Source organism: Oryx dammah, unplaced genomic scaffold (assembly GCF_014754425.2).
Source record: "Oryx dammah isolate SB20612 unplaced genomic scaffold, SCBI_Odam_1.1 HiC_scaffold_5, whole genome shotgun sequence".
Taxonomy (NCBI): domain Eukaryota; kingdom Metazoa; phylum Chordata; class Mammalia; order Artiodactyla; family Bovidae; genus Oryx; species Oryx dammah.
Genome location: NW_024070189.1, coordinates 63,818,172 through 63,832,848, shown reverse-complemented (window position 1 = coordinate 63,832,848; position 14,677 = coordinate 63,818,172). Strand labels below are relative to the sequence as shown.

At 37.1% G+C, this 14,677-nt stretch overlaps 1 protein-coding gene, 1 long non-coding RNA gene and 1 other non-coding gene across 4 annotated transcripts in view; 1 reads left to right on the top strand and 2 right to left on the bottom strand.

Moving 5' to 3' along the window:
- The window catches only part of LOC120863652, a 35,398-nt gene that overhangs the window by 5,572 nt on the left and 15,149 nt on the right, over nt 1-14,677 (top strand). The window lies entirely within an intron of this gene.
- The window catches only part of SAR1B (secretion associated Ras related GTPase 1B), a 28,806-nt gene continuing 14,910 nt past the window's right edge, over nt 782-14,677 (bottom strand). Inside the window, exons 4-7 of the mRNA XM_040240081.1 lie at nt 9,511-9,576; nt 7,948-8,051; nt 6,807-6,938; nt 782-5,475 (exon numbers count right to left, since the gene is read on the bottom strand). Coding sequence (XP_040096015.1) covers nt 5,359-5,475; nt 6,807-6,938; nt 7,948-8,051; nt 9,511-9,576 — 419 coding nt within the window. The 3' untranslated portion in view covers nt 782-5,358. The remainder of the gene's footprint in view (nt 5,476-6,806; nt 6,939-7,947; nt 8,052-9,510; nt 9,577-14,677) is intronic.
- Nucleotides 13,382-13,488, bottom strand: LOC120864979. The gene has a single exon (XR_005721306.1). It is a non-coding gene; the product is annotated as a U6 spliceosomal RNA (small nuclear RNA).

The following is a 14,677-nucleotide window of genomic DNA, read 5'->3' as shown; positions in this document are numbered from 1 at the left end:
TTGCTAATTTGTATGTGACTCTTCGCCACCGCATGGACTGTAGCCAACCAGGCTCCTCTGTCCATGGGATTTCCCAGGGGAGAATACTGGAGTGGGTTGCGGTTTCCTGCTCCAATGGGATCTTCCTGACCCAGGGACTGAACGTGTGTCTCCTCATTGGCCTGTAGGTTCTTAACCACCGAGCCACCAGGGAAGCCCTACAGTGATGCAGAATTTCCTAGTAAATGAATTCTCAGGAAAAAAAAATTTTTTTTCTTCACTGATTAGCCAATGATCATTTAGTGTTGTTAGTATTTAGTGGTATATTACTGTTTCTCTTAAATGCAAATCGACACATTCTGGCATCAGAAAAACCCGAGAAACTTGTTGAAGAGTTGTATGCCTGCCTTCCACTCCACCCCAGATTTGCTGAGTTGTATGCCTGCCTTCCACTCCACCCCAGATTTGCTGAATCACAGTTTTTGTGGGATTTTCTTTTCTGTATTTTTTTTTTTTAAGTTCTCTCCACCCCTAGGAGATTCTGATGCATACTAGAGCTTGAAAACCTTGATGTAGATAAAACCAACCATTTATTTTTCACATTTCAACTGAGTCAGCATTGTGTAAGTCCTACTACAGCGTGCTTATAAGCTTTTTCTAGTCTAAGCAAATTAGGCTTTAGTTTCTTGGAATCCTTGCAGAGGGCACGTTCTATAACCTTGGTAATTTCAAAGTTCAAGAAATTTCTAATAAGCACAATAAAAACTACTAGATGATAAAAACAGGACTTAACACCAGAGTATTTCAAAGACCAGGTAGTTATTTTATTTTTCTATTTCTGACACTCAAATCATAGGGGGTAAAAAGATAATAGAACATAATCAAAATAACACACAAACACAATTCAAGAACATTTAACCATCTATTATAGCTGTTCTTTGTAAAATACATAAAGGTAAACAGAAACATCTTTATATAAATTAATGCTTAACAATCTGTATACACTGTAAAACAATTGTTAAAATTCACACTAAGATACTAGTGCAAGCAGTGGTGTACAAAAGTGCAAACAAGGTTAGTGATGAAAAACTTATCACTGACTTACCACTTCAACATACTCTGCATCCAGCCAAATACTAAAAAAGGCCTCACCACAGAAAACACTTTGATCACTTTGAAAGTTACCTGACTACATTCACCCTGAGTGCTCTTGCCTCAGTATGGCAATAGATTATGAGTTCAGGTTAGGAGCAGCACCAGGGAATTCAGAAACCCAGGTGAAGTTGGCCATTCTGACGTGAATCTTTTCCAAAGATAATAATTCTCCATGAAATCACCCCAAAGCCTTTCCCATTTCTGTCTTAAAATCCATTTAGAGTGGGGGTACTCCTGAAACAAAGCTTACTTTGAAGAAATTTGCTTCCTCTACTGTGATTAATTTGGATTCTGTTTAAAGGTGTGGTCAAAGCCCAGAATAATCAGAGGTATTAAATATATTATCTATTTAATGTTTTAAATTGTGAAGACAAAAATTGGTTGATTCAAAACTGCATCTTCAATAGATGGTCAGTAGTTGGTCAAATCAAGAGAGGTCAATTCCGTTTATACTCAGGGATTTCCAGGTATGAGCTGGGGTATGTGAGGGGGAATGGCTATAGGGTTCAAGAGTAGAAACATGGTTTTAATAGAATCCCAGTCACTTTACACAGAGGCACAGCCCCATAGTTTTAAGAATTTGTTCTTTTTTTCTTTATTGGTTAAAAAGCACTAATGTGCATTTCAAAAGGACAATGATTGGAAAGACCAGAAACATTAATATTGGGCTCTGAGAATTTAGTCCTTAATTTAAAATATGTTGTCTGAACTCTTACTATTTATAACAAAAAAAAATTAATGGTTTATAGAAAACCTCTTAATTCCTTATTAATTTTATTCAGAAATTTATATTTGCTAATCTCAATTTTTCATGTTGTCTTGGAGATTTTTTTGAAACTTCACCACCAACTTTTACATATATTTAAAATGATTCAAACAATGTACTCTAAATCAACACACAATATTCTGAGAGACTTTCTTTTATATTAGCTTTGTCAGTGTACTCTGATCAAAATTTATTTGGCAATAGAAGCCTTGCAAACTTCAGTCATGTAAGTGACTAACAAGACTGAAACGCCACATTGAGTCACATACTAAATACAGGTTCAGAAAATGTAAACCTGTCTGCTGAAGCTCAAATCATCAACTAGAGGTATTCTGTTTTTAATGATGGGACTTGTGAAAATGCTGGATTTTGAATGTGGTTAATCAAATCATTTTGCAGAAGAAACACTTTTATCGCAGTTATTACTCTATTTCAGTGATTTACAAGTAGTTTATGTACTGGAAAGCACTACATGTAGTGTGAGCCAGTTGAAAACTAAAGAAAAGAAACAACATTCTGTGTTTATGCTGTAAACCACAGTAAAGTTGTATATGTACACAGGCACACAAAACTAAAATTTAGATCTATGCAGGCAATATCTGAATTCATACTTCTTTGGCACTCAAGGATACTGGGTTAACTAAGTCAATAGTGAATAATATTTTTCATATTCTTCAGGGAATATCTGTGCCCAATTTTTAAAAATGCTATTATAATCTCCAATCTAAAAATTCATCAAGATAAACTGGAATCCATCAGTTTAACCAGTTACAGAAAAGTATAATAGCATAATTAATAGCAGTCATTGAAACAGGTGTGATGTTAAGAATCTTTTTAAAAATATATAAGCCAGCTGAGGCCATCTGTTTTTAGTTTTGGACTTAAGATTTTAAAACATCTTTTGAACACTTCCTGATGTATATGGAATCCAGTCTTAACTTGGATATAATAGTGTTAATTACATTTGCACACTTTGTAGAGGGAAGAACAAAATTAACTACATTTACCCCCAAAATACTCCACAAATGTACACAGTTGCACAGGCACATACAGAGTATATGTTTTTCCCACGTGCCTTTGCCATTTCTTGGCATTCTCTTAAATTGCTTCTCCTGATGGAAGCAGTGACTCTGTACATTTTCTGAGGAGCTCTCAGAGCTGGATGATAAACCCAATGGCTGGTGAACTCTGAGGCCCATCTCCCTGGAGATGGCAGGAAAGTGCAGCTTCATTTCCAGAGGTTCAGACTCTGGAAGACTCTTACATCATTGGGAAAATATCCACAGTTTAGCTGTGGTCCACAAAGTGACTCTGTTCCTTTGATCCCAGTGACAGACCTAGAATGAGAGTTCTGGAACAAGAGAGTTTGTGCCAGAAAGCAAATCCCCTCTAGAGAAACCAGTAAGCTTTTTCTTTTAAATGAATTTATAACACAGATAATTAACTTCTCAATCATCACAATAGATACTAGGAAATACTTGGAGAAAAGCATGTCCCTGTAAATATTGAAAACAGATACCATCAACAAGAGGCAATTACTTTGAATAAGGCTTAATTCTGTTCAGTCAAGACGTTAGAAATGAGAACTTTAAACATATCTGGCAGAATAACCAAGAGGCTGAATGTCATTTCCTACTTTTCCCTGGTGTTACTGATGTTTTTAGGCAGGGAGAAAGCTTTTTTATTCTCCTTTAGAAGGAAGCTGAAAATGAAACAGAATAGCTAAATTCCTAAAACCAAATGTCATGATGAAATGACCTTGTTGTTTTAGCTAACTAGTAATTCCTTCCAGGCATATCTTTCAATCCTTATTTGCTTCATATACAATATTATATTATTGATGACAGAAAGGACTATAGTTAACTCTGATTTGGACAAGAGCTAGAGGAAACAGTAATTCTAATATTAAAATTACTCTTGATGGAATTGGAGCAATCTATTTTCAATAGAGTTGGTTGAATATACTATAAAACCTCGGTTTATGACCAAGAGAGGAAATCTTAAGCTTGAGAGTCTTTAAAAATAAATATTTGGCACTTGTCTTTCAACTAATTATGGGAATCTCAGACATATGGGAAAAAAGAATTCAATTTCTTAGAAAATTAAAATGCTTTAAAAAGCTAACCAAAATCTGATTAGAAAATCTTATCAGTGAGGCTTGTAGACGCTATCATGTGGCAAGCATGGTTCAAAAAACAAAAGCCTTTGTGTTGTAAAGTTAAGAGCTGGTTGAGAATAACTAAGAAAAAAGAAAATTAAATACATGGATTCATTTTCTTTCCACCAAGAAATAAAATATACCCAAAATGCAAAAGAGCCATAGGACAGGAAAAAAATCTTCAAATATCTCAGTGACAACTGAAGCAGAACACGCTTTCCTTATCCTCAGATGCAGGCCTCCACCATGCAACTGCACAACACCCTACGTGTTACTTGCCCTGCTGAGTACCATTACGTACCATTAAGTAAGACTGGGGAGTACCTCTAGGTGTGGAGAGACTGGTACTTGTCATTATTTTTGGTGAAAAGGCAGATTACCAAACTGGGTGCCATTAAGATTGGAGCACGTCAGAATTCGACAACTGGGATTGGCTCATCAAACCAAAAATTAACCTTGGGTTGTACTAGAACATGTGCTTTTTCTTCAGAAGGGTGATCCCACAGGGAGTAGGACGTGGACCCCATCAGCACTGGTCATGGTAGTGTTACAGATAAAAATATACATGATTCAGAGATAAATGTGGTATAAGGTGCAACCAAACACAACTTGTCTCTAGATAAATGCAAAAGCCTGTAGGGACTTAAACATTATCCTAAATATTCTAAAGCAATCTCCTTTCCCCACAACCCTCTCATATATTTAATATTAAATATGCAAAACTTCAGAGCATACTAGCCAGATAAGACACGTTAAAATGAAACATTTGCCCAACAAGGATGCCAAACATTAGGGTTTGTTTTATTGCATGACGTTTGCATGAGAAAAAAATAATTGAAACTGTAAGGCATCATGCAGTCATAAAAGCTTATTATTAACTGCTTACTAAAGATAGGTGGACATATAATCTAAAATTTAAAAACTAGTTTCAAAAAATTACTTAAAAAATTTAACATGATGAGCTTTTAAATATGGTTGATAGTTGCAGTTTCATGTTATTAAAAAGTGCTTCAAATGTTGTCTGGAAAGTTGCTGTTCAAAAATGGTGCTGGGGGTAATGTCACATTATAAACTGTAAAAACTAAGTATTTTTATGGAATTAGAAAGCTAATATTGTGATATTCAAACTTATTTGAATCAGTTTTCAATTCTCACTCAAGTTGATAAAATATTAATAATCTAAAAAACATCTGTTTTCTAACCAACAATAAAAGTCTATTGAATTCAAGTTATGCATGTTGAGTGATCAAATCTCTGAGTAGGCCTGAATGGTGAGACCTGGAACTGATGTGGGCTGGTGTTAATCAATGTACTGTGCCATCCAGCGGAAGCCTTCTCCGTAGCCTTGTCTTTTGAGCACACTGCACATGAAAACTTCTAAGGGCCGGGCATTCAGTTCTTTCAGAGACACATTGCCCTAGGAGAGAAGATGGGCATTATGGTGGGTGACCTCTTAATGAAATAAAAGCCCTACTCCCTAGGAGAGCTGCAGTTCATACATCTTAGAACAGAGGGTGACTGTGATAAAGCCATGTCACCCAAGTACCTTCCCCTCAACACACAGGGCACCTCCTCTCACTCTGCTGTAGGACAGATGTCCATTCGGTGGGATGGGAGCGAGCCTGTGAGGTGCACAAGAATGAAAATAATCTGTGACTTCAAAATCGCCTGGGACAACTGGCTTCACTAATATTAAAACAAACATTCTGTGAGTAGATTTATGACCTAACAAGGCCATTCTTAAAATTAATGTGGAGCTGACTTACTAAAAAGAAGACACAGAAAACAGACCAAAGTCTACCTTATCTAACATAACAGTCTCCTTCCACAGGCTGCCATATTGCTCTACTCTGGGATTTTTCAATACTAAGGTCCTTCCCCAAAACAAATCCCAGTAAAAATGATTGCAAAAATAATGTGTGTTAAAGCTTAATTATGAAGTGTATGTTCTGAAAACCCCATAACTCTGCTATAGCCAAGTATACATTTCATTTTTATCTGTGGGGAACTCTGGACTTAAACACTGAACTGGGGGCCTAAACACACTACTGGTATGCTTAAACATTCAAATATATTATTTAGTGGCTAATTCTGAAAAATTATGACAAAACTTGGAAAGCTTTCATTAAGTTTCCCATATGCACAGGCTGTGACATTTTTAGTATCAACAAGAAAAGGTTGGTGATACTTCCAATACTTTGGCCACCTGATGTGAAGAACTGACTCATTGGAAAATGATGCTGGGAAAGACTGAAAGCAGGAAGAGGAGGGGACAACAGAGGATGAGATGGTTGTATGGCATCACCGACTCGATGGACAGGAGTCTGAGCAAGCTCCAGGAGTTGGTGATGGACAGGAAAGCCTGGTGTGCTGCAGCCCATGAAGTCGCAAAGAGTCGGACACGACAGACTGAACTGAAAAGGTTTCATTTCATTCAGTGGTAGGAAGAAAATAAATGAGGACATTCAAAAAAGACCCAAATGTACCAATGACAGTTTTTAAGAAGAAAATGAAACTGGCCTTGTGAGGTTGGACAATAGTAATTTAAAGACAACTGGTTGGACACCTGAAACTAGTATGTCAATTATATCCCAATTAAAAAAAAGAAGCCTGACTACCAGTTAGACTGGTAAGCATGATTACTGTTAAGGGTAGTATGGGAACAGACCTTTTCAGAAGATTAAAAGTAAATAAAAAGATATTTGTACTACTGAATGAAGTATTCACACCTGTCAATTTTTTTTTTACCTTTCCTGTTGTCTGACCATATAAACCAAACATCTCTCGCAACCTCTCTTCACTGATGGCTTCAGGCCTGTCAATCTTATTCCCAAGAATCAGTATAGGCACATTAGCCACAGTTTCATCTGTCATTAGTGACTGAAAAAAAACAAGGCAAAATGAAAGTTAAGATGTTGATATAAAACCATCTAAAGGGCTCATTGTGACAAGACAGCAAATGGGCATCAAGGGCTCACTCTCCATCGTATCCTGGCAGTTTGGCTTTCTTTGGTGAACTTTCCCTACATTTTAAAGTGAGCTCAACGATCCCATAGCTCAATTCTTCTGCCTCTCTGTCTCCTTCTGTAAATTCTCACTGTGACTAGACTCAACACTTTGAAGGTATGCAGATCTGGTTTCATTTCTAGTTCTGCTGCTTTTGAGTTGTGAGATCTTAGACAAATAAGGCTCGCTGAAGTTTAAAGAGAATCTGCAACAGTAGCAGCTACCTTACAGAGTTAATCTGAGAATTAAATGAGGTCATATGCATAGTGCCTGGCACAAAGCAGTAACAAAGGAATTCTCCGGCTCTGTTCCATGACCATAAAACTTAAGGAGTTTTCCACATGAATAAGTACTTGTTTGCTTGCTCTTGGTAGAAGCATGGATGGGTCATGGACCTCCCTTCTCTGGGCCCAGGTCTAGCACTGGCCTTGCCTGCTGCTCCTGAGCCCCTTTATGAAGCATGTAACCCGAGAGATGGGAGAGGAGGTGGCTACACATGGCCTTGATCACTCCTGGGAATGGTGACAAAGATAGCATGTTATACCATTTCCAGGTTCTGGCCAACTCCCGGAGAAACCACTTGGAGGACCAGGGGCTTAAGACCAAGCCCCTACAGGAATGCAGCAGATATGAAATAAACTGTAAGGGCACACACTGCATAGAATGAGCCTAAGCCTTCAGGAAGGAAATCTTAGTACTCCTCAACAGCCGCAGTTACTCCAGGGTACTCCCTCTGCATTCTAAGTAATCTCTGAACTCCACAAATTGTCAGGAGTTACATCAGAGGCTGCAGAAAAGCTACACTCTCATACCTACATCTCTAACCTATTTTCTCAGGCTTACCAGAGTGATTCAACTGTTTAGTTTTAATTATTTAACTTACATCAAGTTCTTCTTTTGATTCTAACAGCCTTTCATGGTCTGCACAATCCACCAGAAATACAATGCCATTGATAGCAGGAAGGTAGTTTTTCCACACTCTTCGAGCTAACAAAAACAATCAGGAGTTAGATTTTATTTGCTGGTCAAACCTAGCAGATGGTTTGATGGAAGAGTCCAACAAGATACCAAGTGTAATTAGCCCTTAGCTGCTGCTACATCACTATGTACTTATTAATCTTTTCCCCAGTATTGCCAAAATCTTTCCACATGATCAAAGAAGAAATTACAGGTTTTCCTTAGTTTGGGCAAGTCAAATATTATAGTCTGCCCAGTTTACCCATGTCAGAAGAATTAATATTTGCTTACTAATGGACAAGGATGTAGATTAAGTTCATCAGCGGGACCACTACTATTTGTCATATGCAGTATTCATTTCTTTTTGACATTTTTAGTTGCTAGTGATCAAGTCTGGAGTAAGTGACAGAAGGAAATTAGTATCAGGTTCAGACTTGTTAAGTTAAAAAAGCAAATTGTTCTACTCATAGCACAAGTTTATGAAACCATTAGGGTAATTTTTTCCATGACATTCTCTTTTAGAAAAGAAAATATTTTTGAGGGTGCCCTAGAGGAAGGTAACTTTTCTCTCCAGACTTCAGCTTTATGATACACCTTCATATAGAGATGAAGCCTCAACCTCCATTAGGTTCTAAATCTAATCACTATATTCTAGGAATTAGTTTATGTATATTTTAAACATAGATGTATACCTCAAATGTGCTTTCTGTAGCCACAACCTTTGTAGTATTCATTATTTATGAATTACTATGTAGTGGGTACTGCTAAGTCCTTGTGGGGATATTAAAAAGTAACTAGCATTTCAATCCCAGAAAGTTTAGTAGAGTCTGAAATAAGACAGTCATTCCAATCTTTAGACATGTATACAAATGTACTAATTGCTAGGTAAGTATAGTTGAGAGCACTCCCAGCTGGGAGTGGCTTCTCAGGGGAGGCAGCCACACTTAGCACTGAGCCCTGAAAGTGGACTACCTGTGTGCTGATGGAGACCACATGAGCACAGAGGTGGAAGAACAAACACCAAGACAGTCTGGTCTGGTTGGAGTCAAAAGAATGACAAAGGGTAGAGTGGGAAATAAAGACTCAAAAAGTAAAGTGCAATCAGATCTTAGAAATCCTGAATACCAGGTCAGTGAATATGGCCTTTATGTTGTAGGTAATGAGTTAGCCAATGAAGGCTTTTCATATGGAGCAATAGAAGCCATAACATACTCATAACATGATTATGACAGTAAGAGAGAGGTGGGCTGAAGAAGAGAAAAAATGGAGGTGAAATTTTACTCATATGCTTTATTACCAAAAGCAATTCAGACTTAAACTGGAGTATCATAAAATCATCCTTTGCATTTAAAGCATTTATCCAGGGGTGATAATTCCTAAATTTTAAGTCTACTCTGGCTTTCCTTGAATAAAATGAGATTTCATGCACTGTAACATAATGGTCACATTGTTATTAAATAAAATAACTGTAAGAGTAGTAGAATCTCACCTTGAACATGTCCACCCAAATCAAAAGTTGTAAAGGTCATGCCAGCAATGGTTAGTTCTTCTGAAGCTAAATAATAATACAAAATGTTTTAAAAACATGAAAATTAGAAGTCCATTTCTGGCATATACTGCCACTTAAAGTTTGATTAATTGCAAAGAAGGTCAAATCAAAAAGGAATTCTTTGTTATAACTACTATATTCCATTTCATATTGCCAGTATAATGCAAGTAATTGGTAATATTCACTTCTAGTATTCAGTGCCCACCACAAATCCAACTTATTTTTCCTCCTCTATCCAGCTGAAACTGACAGTTATTTACTGTGAATTCAAGTGACTGGTCTAACCTAATAATTTTTCCTGTAATTCATCTTAAATGATAAAGGTGAAAAAACAGTATTTTCTCATGGCTATTATATTTCACAGGTGATGGTTTTGGGGCTTCCTAGTGGCTCAGACCATGAAGAATCCGTCTGTAATGTGGGAGACGTGGGTTCAATCCCTGGGTTGGGAAGATCCCCTGGAGGAGGGCATAGCAACCCACTCCAGTATTCTTGCCTGGAGAATCCCCACAGACAGAGGAACCTGGCAGGCTAAAGAGTCAGACACAACTGAGTGACTAAGCACACACACACTGTCTTTAATGGCAAACATAATTATAATAAAAAAATTTGGCTATTATTTCTTCAAATTTTTTTTCTGCTCCCTTACTTTCCCTTCTGGGACTTTAGTGATAGGTTTGAACCTTTCTCTCTTATGTTTGTGTTTCCCTTAAATCCTTGAGCATATTCATAGTAGCTGTTTTAGTGTTCATATTTCCTAACTCCATCATCTTTTTGACTTGTGCCATCAGTGTGTTTACTGATTGACTTTTCTTCTATTTAGGGATCACACTTTCCTGCTTCTTTGCATGTCTAGTAATTTCTTATTGGATGTTGGATTTTGTTTCATCATTTTCAAGAAAGTTGGACCTTTGGGAACTCTCTGGTGGTCCAGTGGTGAAGACTCAGCCATCTCATTGTGGGGACCCTGGTCAGGGAACTAAGATCCTGCAAGCTCCAGGGCATGGTCAAACCCCGCCCCCCCAAAAGCCCCCAGAAAGTTGGACTTTGTCCCTTTGTTCTGGCAGGCAGGTAGACTGCTTGCAGATCAGGTTTAAGTTTCGTTCCAGCAGATCTAAGGTAGCCTTCACTCTGGAGCTGCGTTAGCCTCATTGCTAAGATGCGCTTTTCTGGAGTAGTCTACAAGGTGTCTTCTTTCCGGCTGGTGGGTACATGGGTCCATAGCTCCGTGTGAGCTCTGGGAATGAACTGGCTAACCGCTTCCCTATACCTGTTCTTTTGATGGGCTATGTGTAGTTTTACCCTATGTATGCACAGATTGGTATTCAGCCATGAACATTTCTGGAGTTCTTTCTCTACAGAGCTGTCTGCTCTGTGGTAATCTGCCCAGCAAATTCCAGTCACCTCAGCCTCCCCAAATTCTGGTCTCTTGTCTCAATTCAGTGAGACTACTGGGTTACATTTGGGTTTCTTTTCCCTACACCATGGTCTTAAAATTAACCCCTGTGATAAAACTTACAACAGACAAGGGTTTGTTTTTCTTTCCTCAGGAATCATAGCCCTGTGCTAGCTATTGCCCAATATTTGAAAACAGTTGTAGTGTATATTTTTGTCCACTTTTCTAGGCATTTTTAGTGAGAGGGTAATTCCAGCCCCTGTTATTCCCTCACGGACAAAAGCAGAAGGCCGCTACAATTATGGTGAAAGGTTCAGTACAATTGTTAACTATTCAGTATAGCTGAGACCCCAGAGTAGTTTATCTTGCTAAAAAATTCTGTAGGAAGACTGCCAGCTGAATAATTAATACAATTTGTGTTCAAAGCATGGTCCTTTCCATTAGGAAAAGATAATGCTTGGACATGGCTGGCAAACTATCTCTGTGGTTACAATCTCTGGTACACTCCCTGCTTTATAAAATGAGTCCCAATTTGATTGTGATACAGAACACTGTTAACATCCCAGCAAGTCCCCTCTTGCCCCTGCCGAGTCAGTCCACACCTCCACTCCCAGAAGCAAGCACTGATCTGGATTCTATCATCACAGGTTTGTTTTGCCTGTTTTAGAATTTCATATAAATGGCATCATATAGTATATAACTTTTGTGACCAGCCTCTTCCATGCAATATAATATGCATTGTGTGGATCTGTACTTTATTCCTCTTTTTGTTGAATAGAATTCCATTGTTTATGCATCTTTTTATGAAAGACATCTGAACTGCTACCAGTTTGGAGTTAATACAGGTAAAGCTGGTATAACAAATATTCCTGTATGAGGATTTTGGTGAACATATTTTTTCATTTTTCCTAGATAAATATCTAGCAGTGGAACTGCCAGATCATAGGGTAGTTACATGTTACCTTTCTCCCATATTCTTAAAAAAAATTTTTTTATTGGAGTATGGTTGATTTGTAATGTTGTGTTAAGTTTCAGGTGTACAGCAAAGTGAATCATATATATTTATCCATTCTTTTTCAGATTCTCTTCCCATACAGGTTATTACAGAATATTGAGTAGAGTTCCCTGTACTATACAGTAGGCTTGTTAGTTATCTATTTTATATATAGTGGTGTATGTTAATCCATATCTCCTAATTTATTTGTTTCCCCTTTGATAAACCATAAGTTTGATTTCAAGATCTGTGAGTCTGTTTTGTAAATAAGTACATTTGTATCATTTTTTACTAGAGTCCACATATGGCTGATAATCATATGATATTTCTCTCTGTCTGACTTGCTTCACTTAATATGATAAATCTCTAGGTCCATCCCTGTTGCTGCAAATGGCATTGTTTCATTCTTTTTTATGGCTGAGTAAGCAATCCCTGGGTTGGAAAGAGACCCTGGAGAGGGAAACGGCAACCCACTCCAGTTTTCTTGCCTGGGAAATGCCATGGATAGAGGAGCATGGCAGGCTACAGTCCATGGGGTCACAAACAGTTGGATACAACTGAGTTGACTAAACAGCAACAACAGCAACATTCCATTGTATATATGTACTACATCTTCTTTATCCATTCCTCTGTTGATGGACATTTGGGTTGCTTCCATGTCCTGACTATTGTAAATAGTGCTGCAGTGAACACTGGGGAGCATGTATCTTTTTAATTATGGTTTTTCTCCAGATATATGCCCAGGAGTGGGATTCTTGAACCATATGTTAATTCTATATTTAATTTTTTAAGGAACTGTCACACTCTTCTCCAAAATAGTTGTACCAATTTACATTCCCACCAACAATGTAAGAAGGTTACCTTTTCTCCAAACCCTCTCCAGCCTTTACTGTTTGTAGATTTTTCTGATGATGGCCATTATGACTGATGTGAGGTGATACCTCACTGTAGTTTTGATTTGCATGTCTCTAATAATTAGTGATGTTGAATGCCTGTTCATGTGCCTTTTGGCCATCCGTCTTCTTTGAAGAAATGTCAATTTAGATCTTCTGCCCTTTTTTTTATTGGGTTGTTTGTTTTCTTGACATTGAGCTGCATGAGCTGTTTGTATATTTTGGAGATTAATCCCTTGTCAGTCTCTTTGCAACTATCTTCTCCTATTCTGTGGCTTGTTTTTATTTTGTTTATGGTTTCTTTGCTATACAAAAGCTTTTAAGCTTAATTAGACCCTATTTGTTTATTTTTATTTTCATTACTCTAGAAGTCGATCAAAAAAGATACTGCTGAGATTTACGTCAGAGAGCATTCTGCCTACATTTTCCTCTAAGAGTTTTATAGTATCCAGTCTTATATTTAGATCTTTAATCCATTTTGAGTTTATTTTTGGTATGGTGTTAGAGAGTATTTTTAATTTCATTCTTAAAAATATGGAACGCTTCACAAATTTGTGTGTCATCCTTCTGCAGGGGCCATGCTTATCTTCTCTGTGTCTTTCTAATTTTAGTATATGTGCTGATGAAGAGAGTACACATAATGCTTTTGATTAACTGAAAAATATAAGCTAAAATGAATATGAGATGCAGGAAGGTTGAGATAACATCTGTTTTGTGCCACTGTTTTTACTCCTAGTACTTAGAACAATGTCTGACATAAAGCAAGTGCTCAAAAAATATTTGTTGAATATATTAAAAAGAACGTAAAAATTTAAAAATGACTTACACCTAATATAAGACCACTGTGTAATCTCTTCCAATTCTTCTATTTTTGCAGATAATTTTATATACTCAATTTCACCATGATTTTTCTTTAACAGTATTGTTCTTGTATCAGAATCTTATTTGTCAAGCCCCACTTTCTTCCCCTAATGTAAAAAAAAGTATCAATTTTATGAAATCTTCCTTTTCCAACTTGACTCACTAACAGTTTTAGAGATAAAATGGTAGTTTGTTTTGTTCTGTTTTCCTTCCTTGTTCTTAGTATATTTACAGAATTAAATTAACTGTTGTATTATTTAATTTTTAGCCCAATTCTCAACTTTATACTCATTTTTAAGGCCGACACTCATTATTTCAAAATCTGTGGATTAGCTTGTCTTAAACTCTCTGTGTAGTTGATTCACAGTCTTTTCAACAGTAAAACAAGTTCATAAGTTTTTGTTGTTGTTGTGCCATGCAACATGTGGGATATTAGTTCCCCAACCAAGGACTGAATCTATGTGCCCCCACACTAGAAGCTCAGACTCTAAACCACTGGACTTCTAGGGAAGTCCCCCACAGGTATTTTAAAATTAGACTTCTGTTTCTAATTTTAAAGTGACTAATTTTGTCACTTTAACTTGACTCTCTCAACAGTACCTATTACATAATCTTATTAAGAATGATACATATTAAATGATTTACAGAATCACTATTAATGTCTTTCAGTTGGCTTTCTAAAAGAAAGCACAGTAAATTATTTTTTAATTACTTTAACACTTTCTAGGGAATTCCCTGGTGGTCCAGTGGTTAAGACTTGGCACTTTCACTGCTGTGGGCTCAGGTTCAATCCCTGGTTGAGGGACTAAGATCCTGCAAGCCATGGGGTCTGGCCAAACACAAAATAAAAGAAAACTTTCTATAAGTGTATCAATATATGCCTGGTTTTTGGAATAAAAATTCTATGGTCTTTATGTTAGAAACAGTTCATGTTGTTAGAACTAGAAAAATAACTGGTTAATA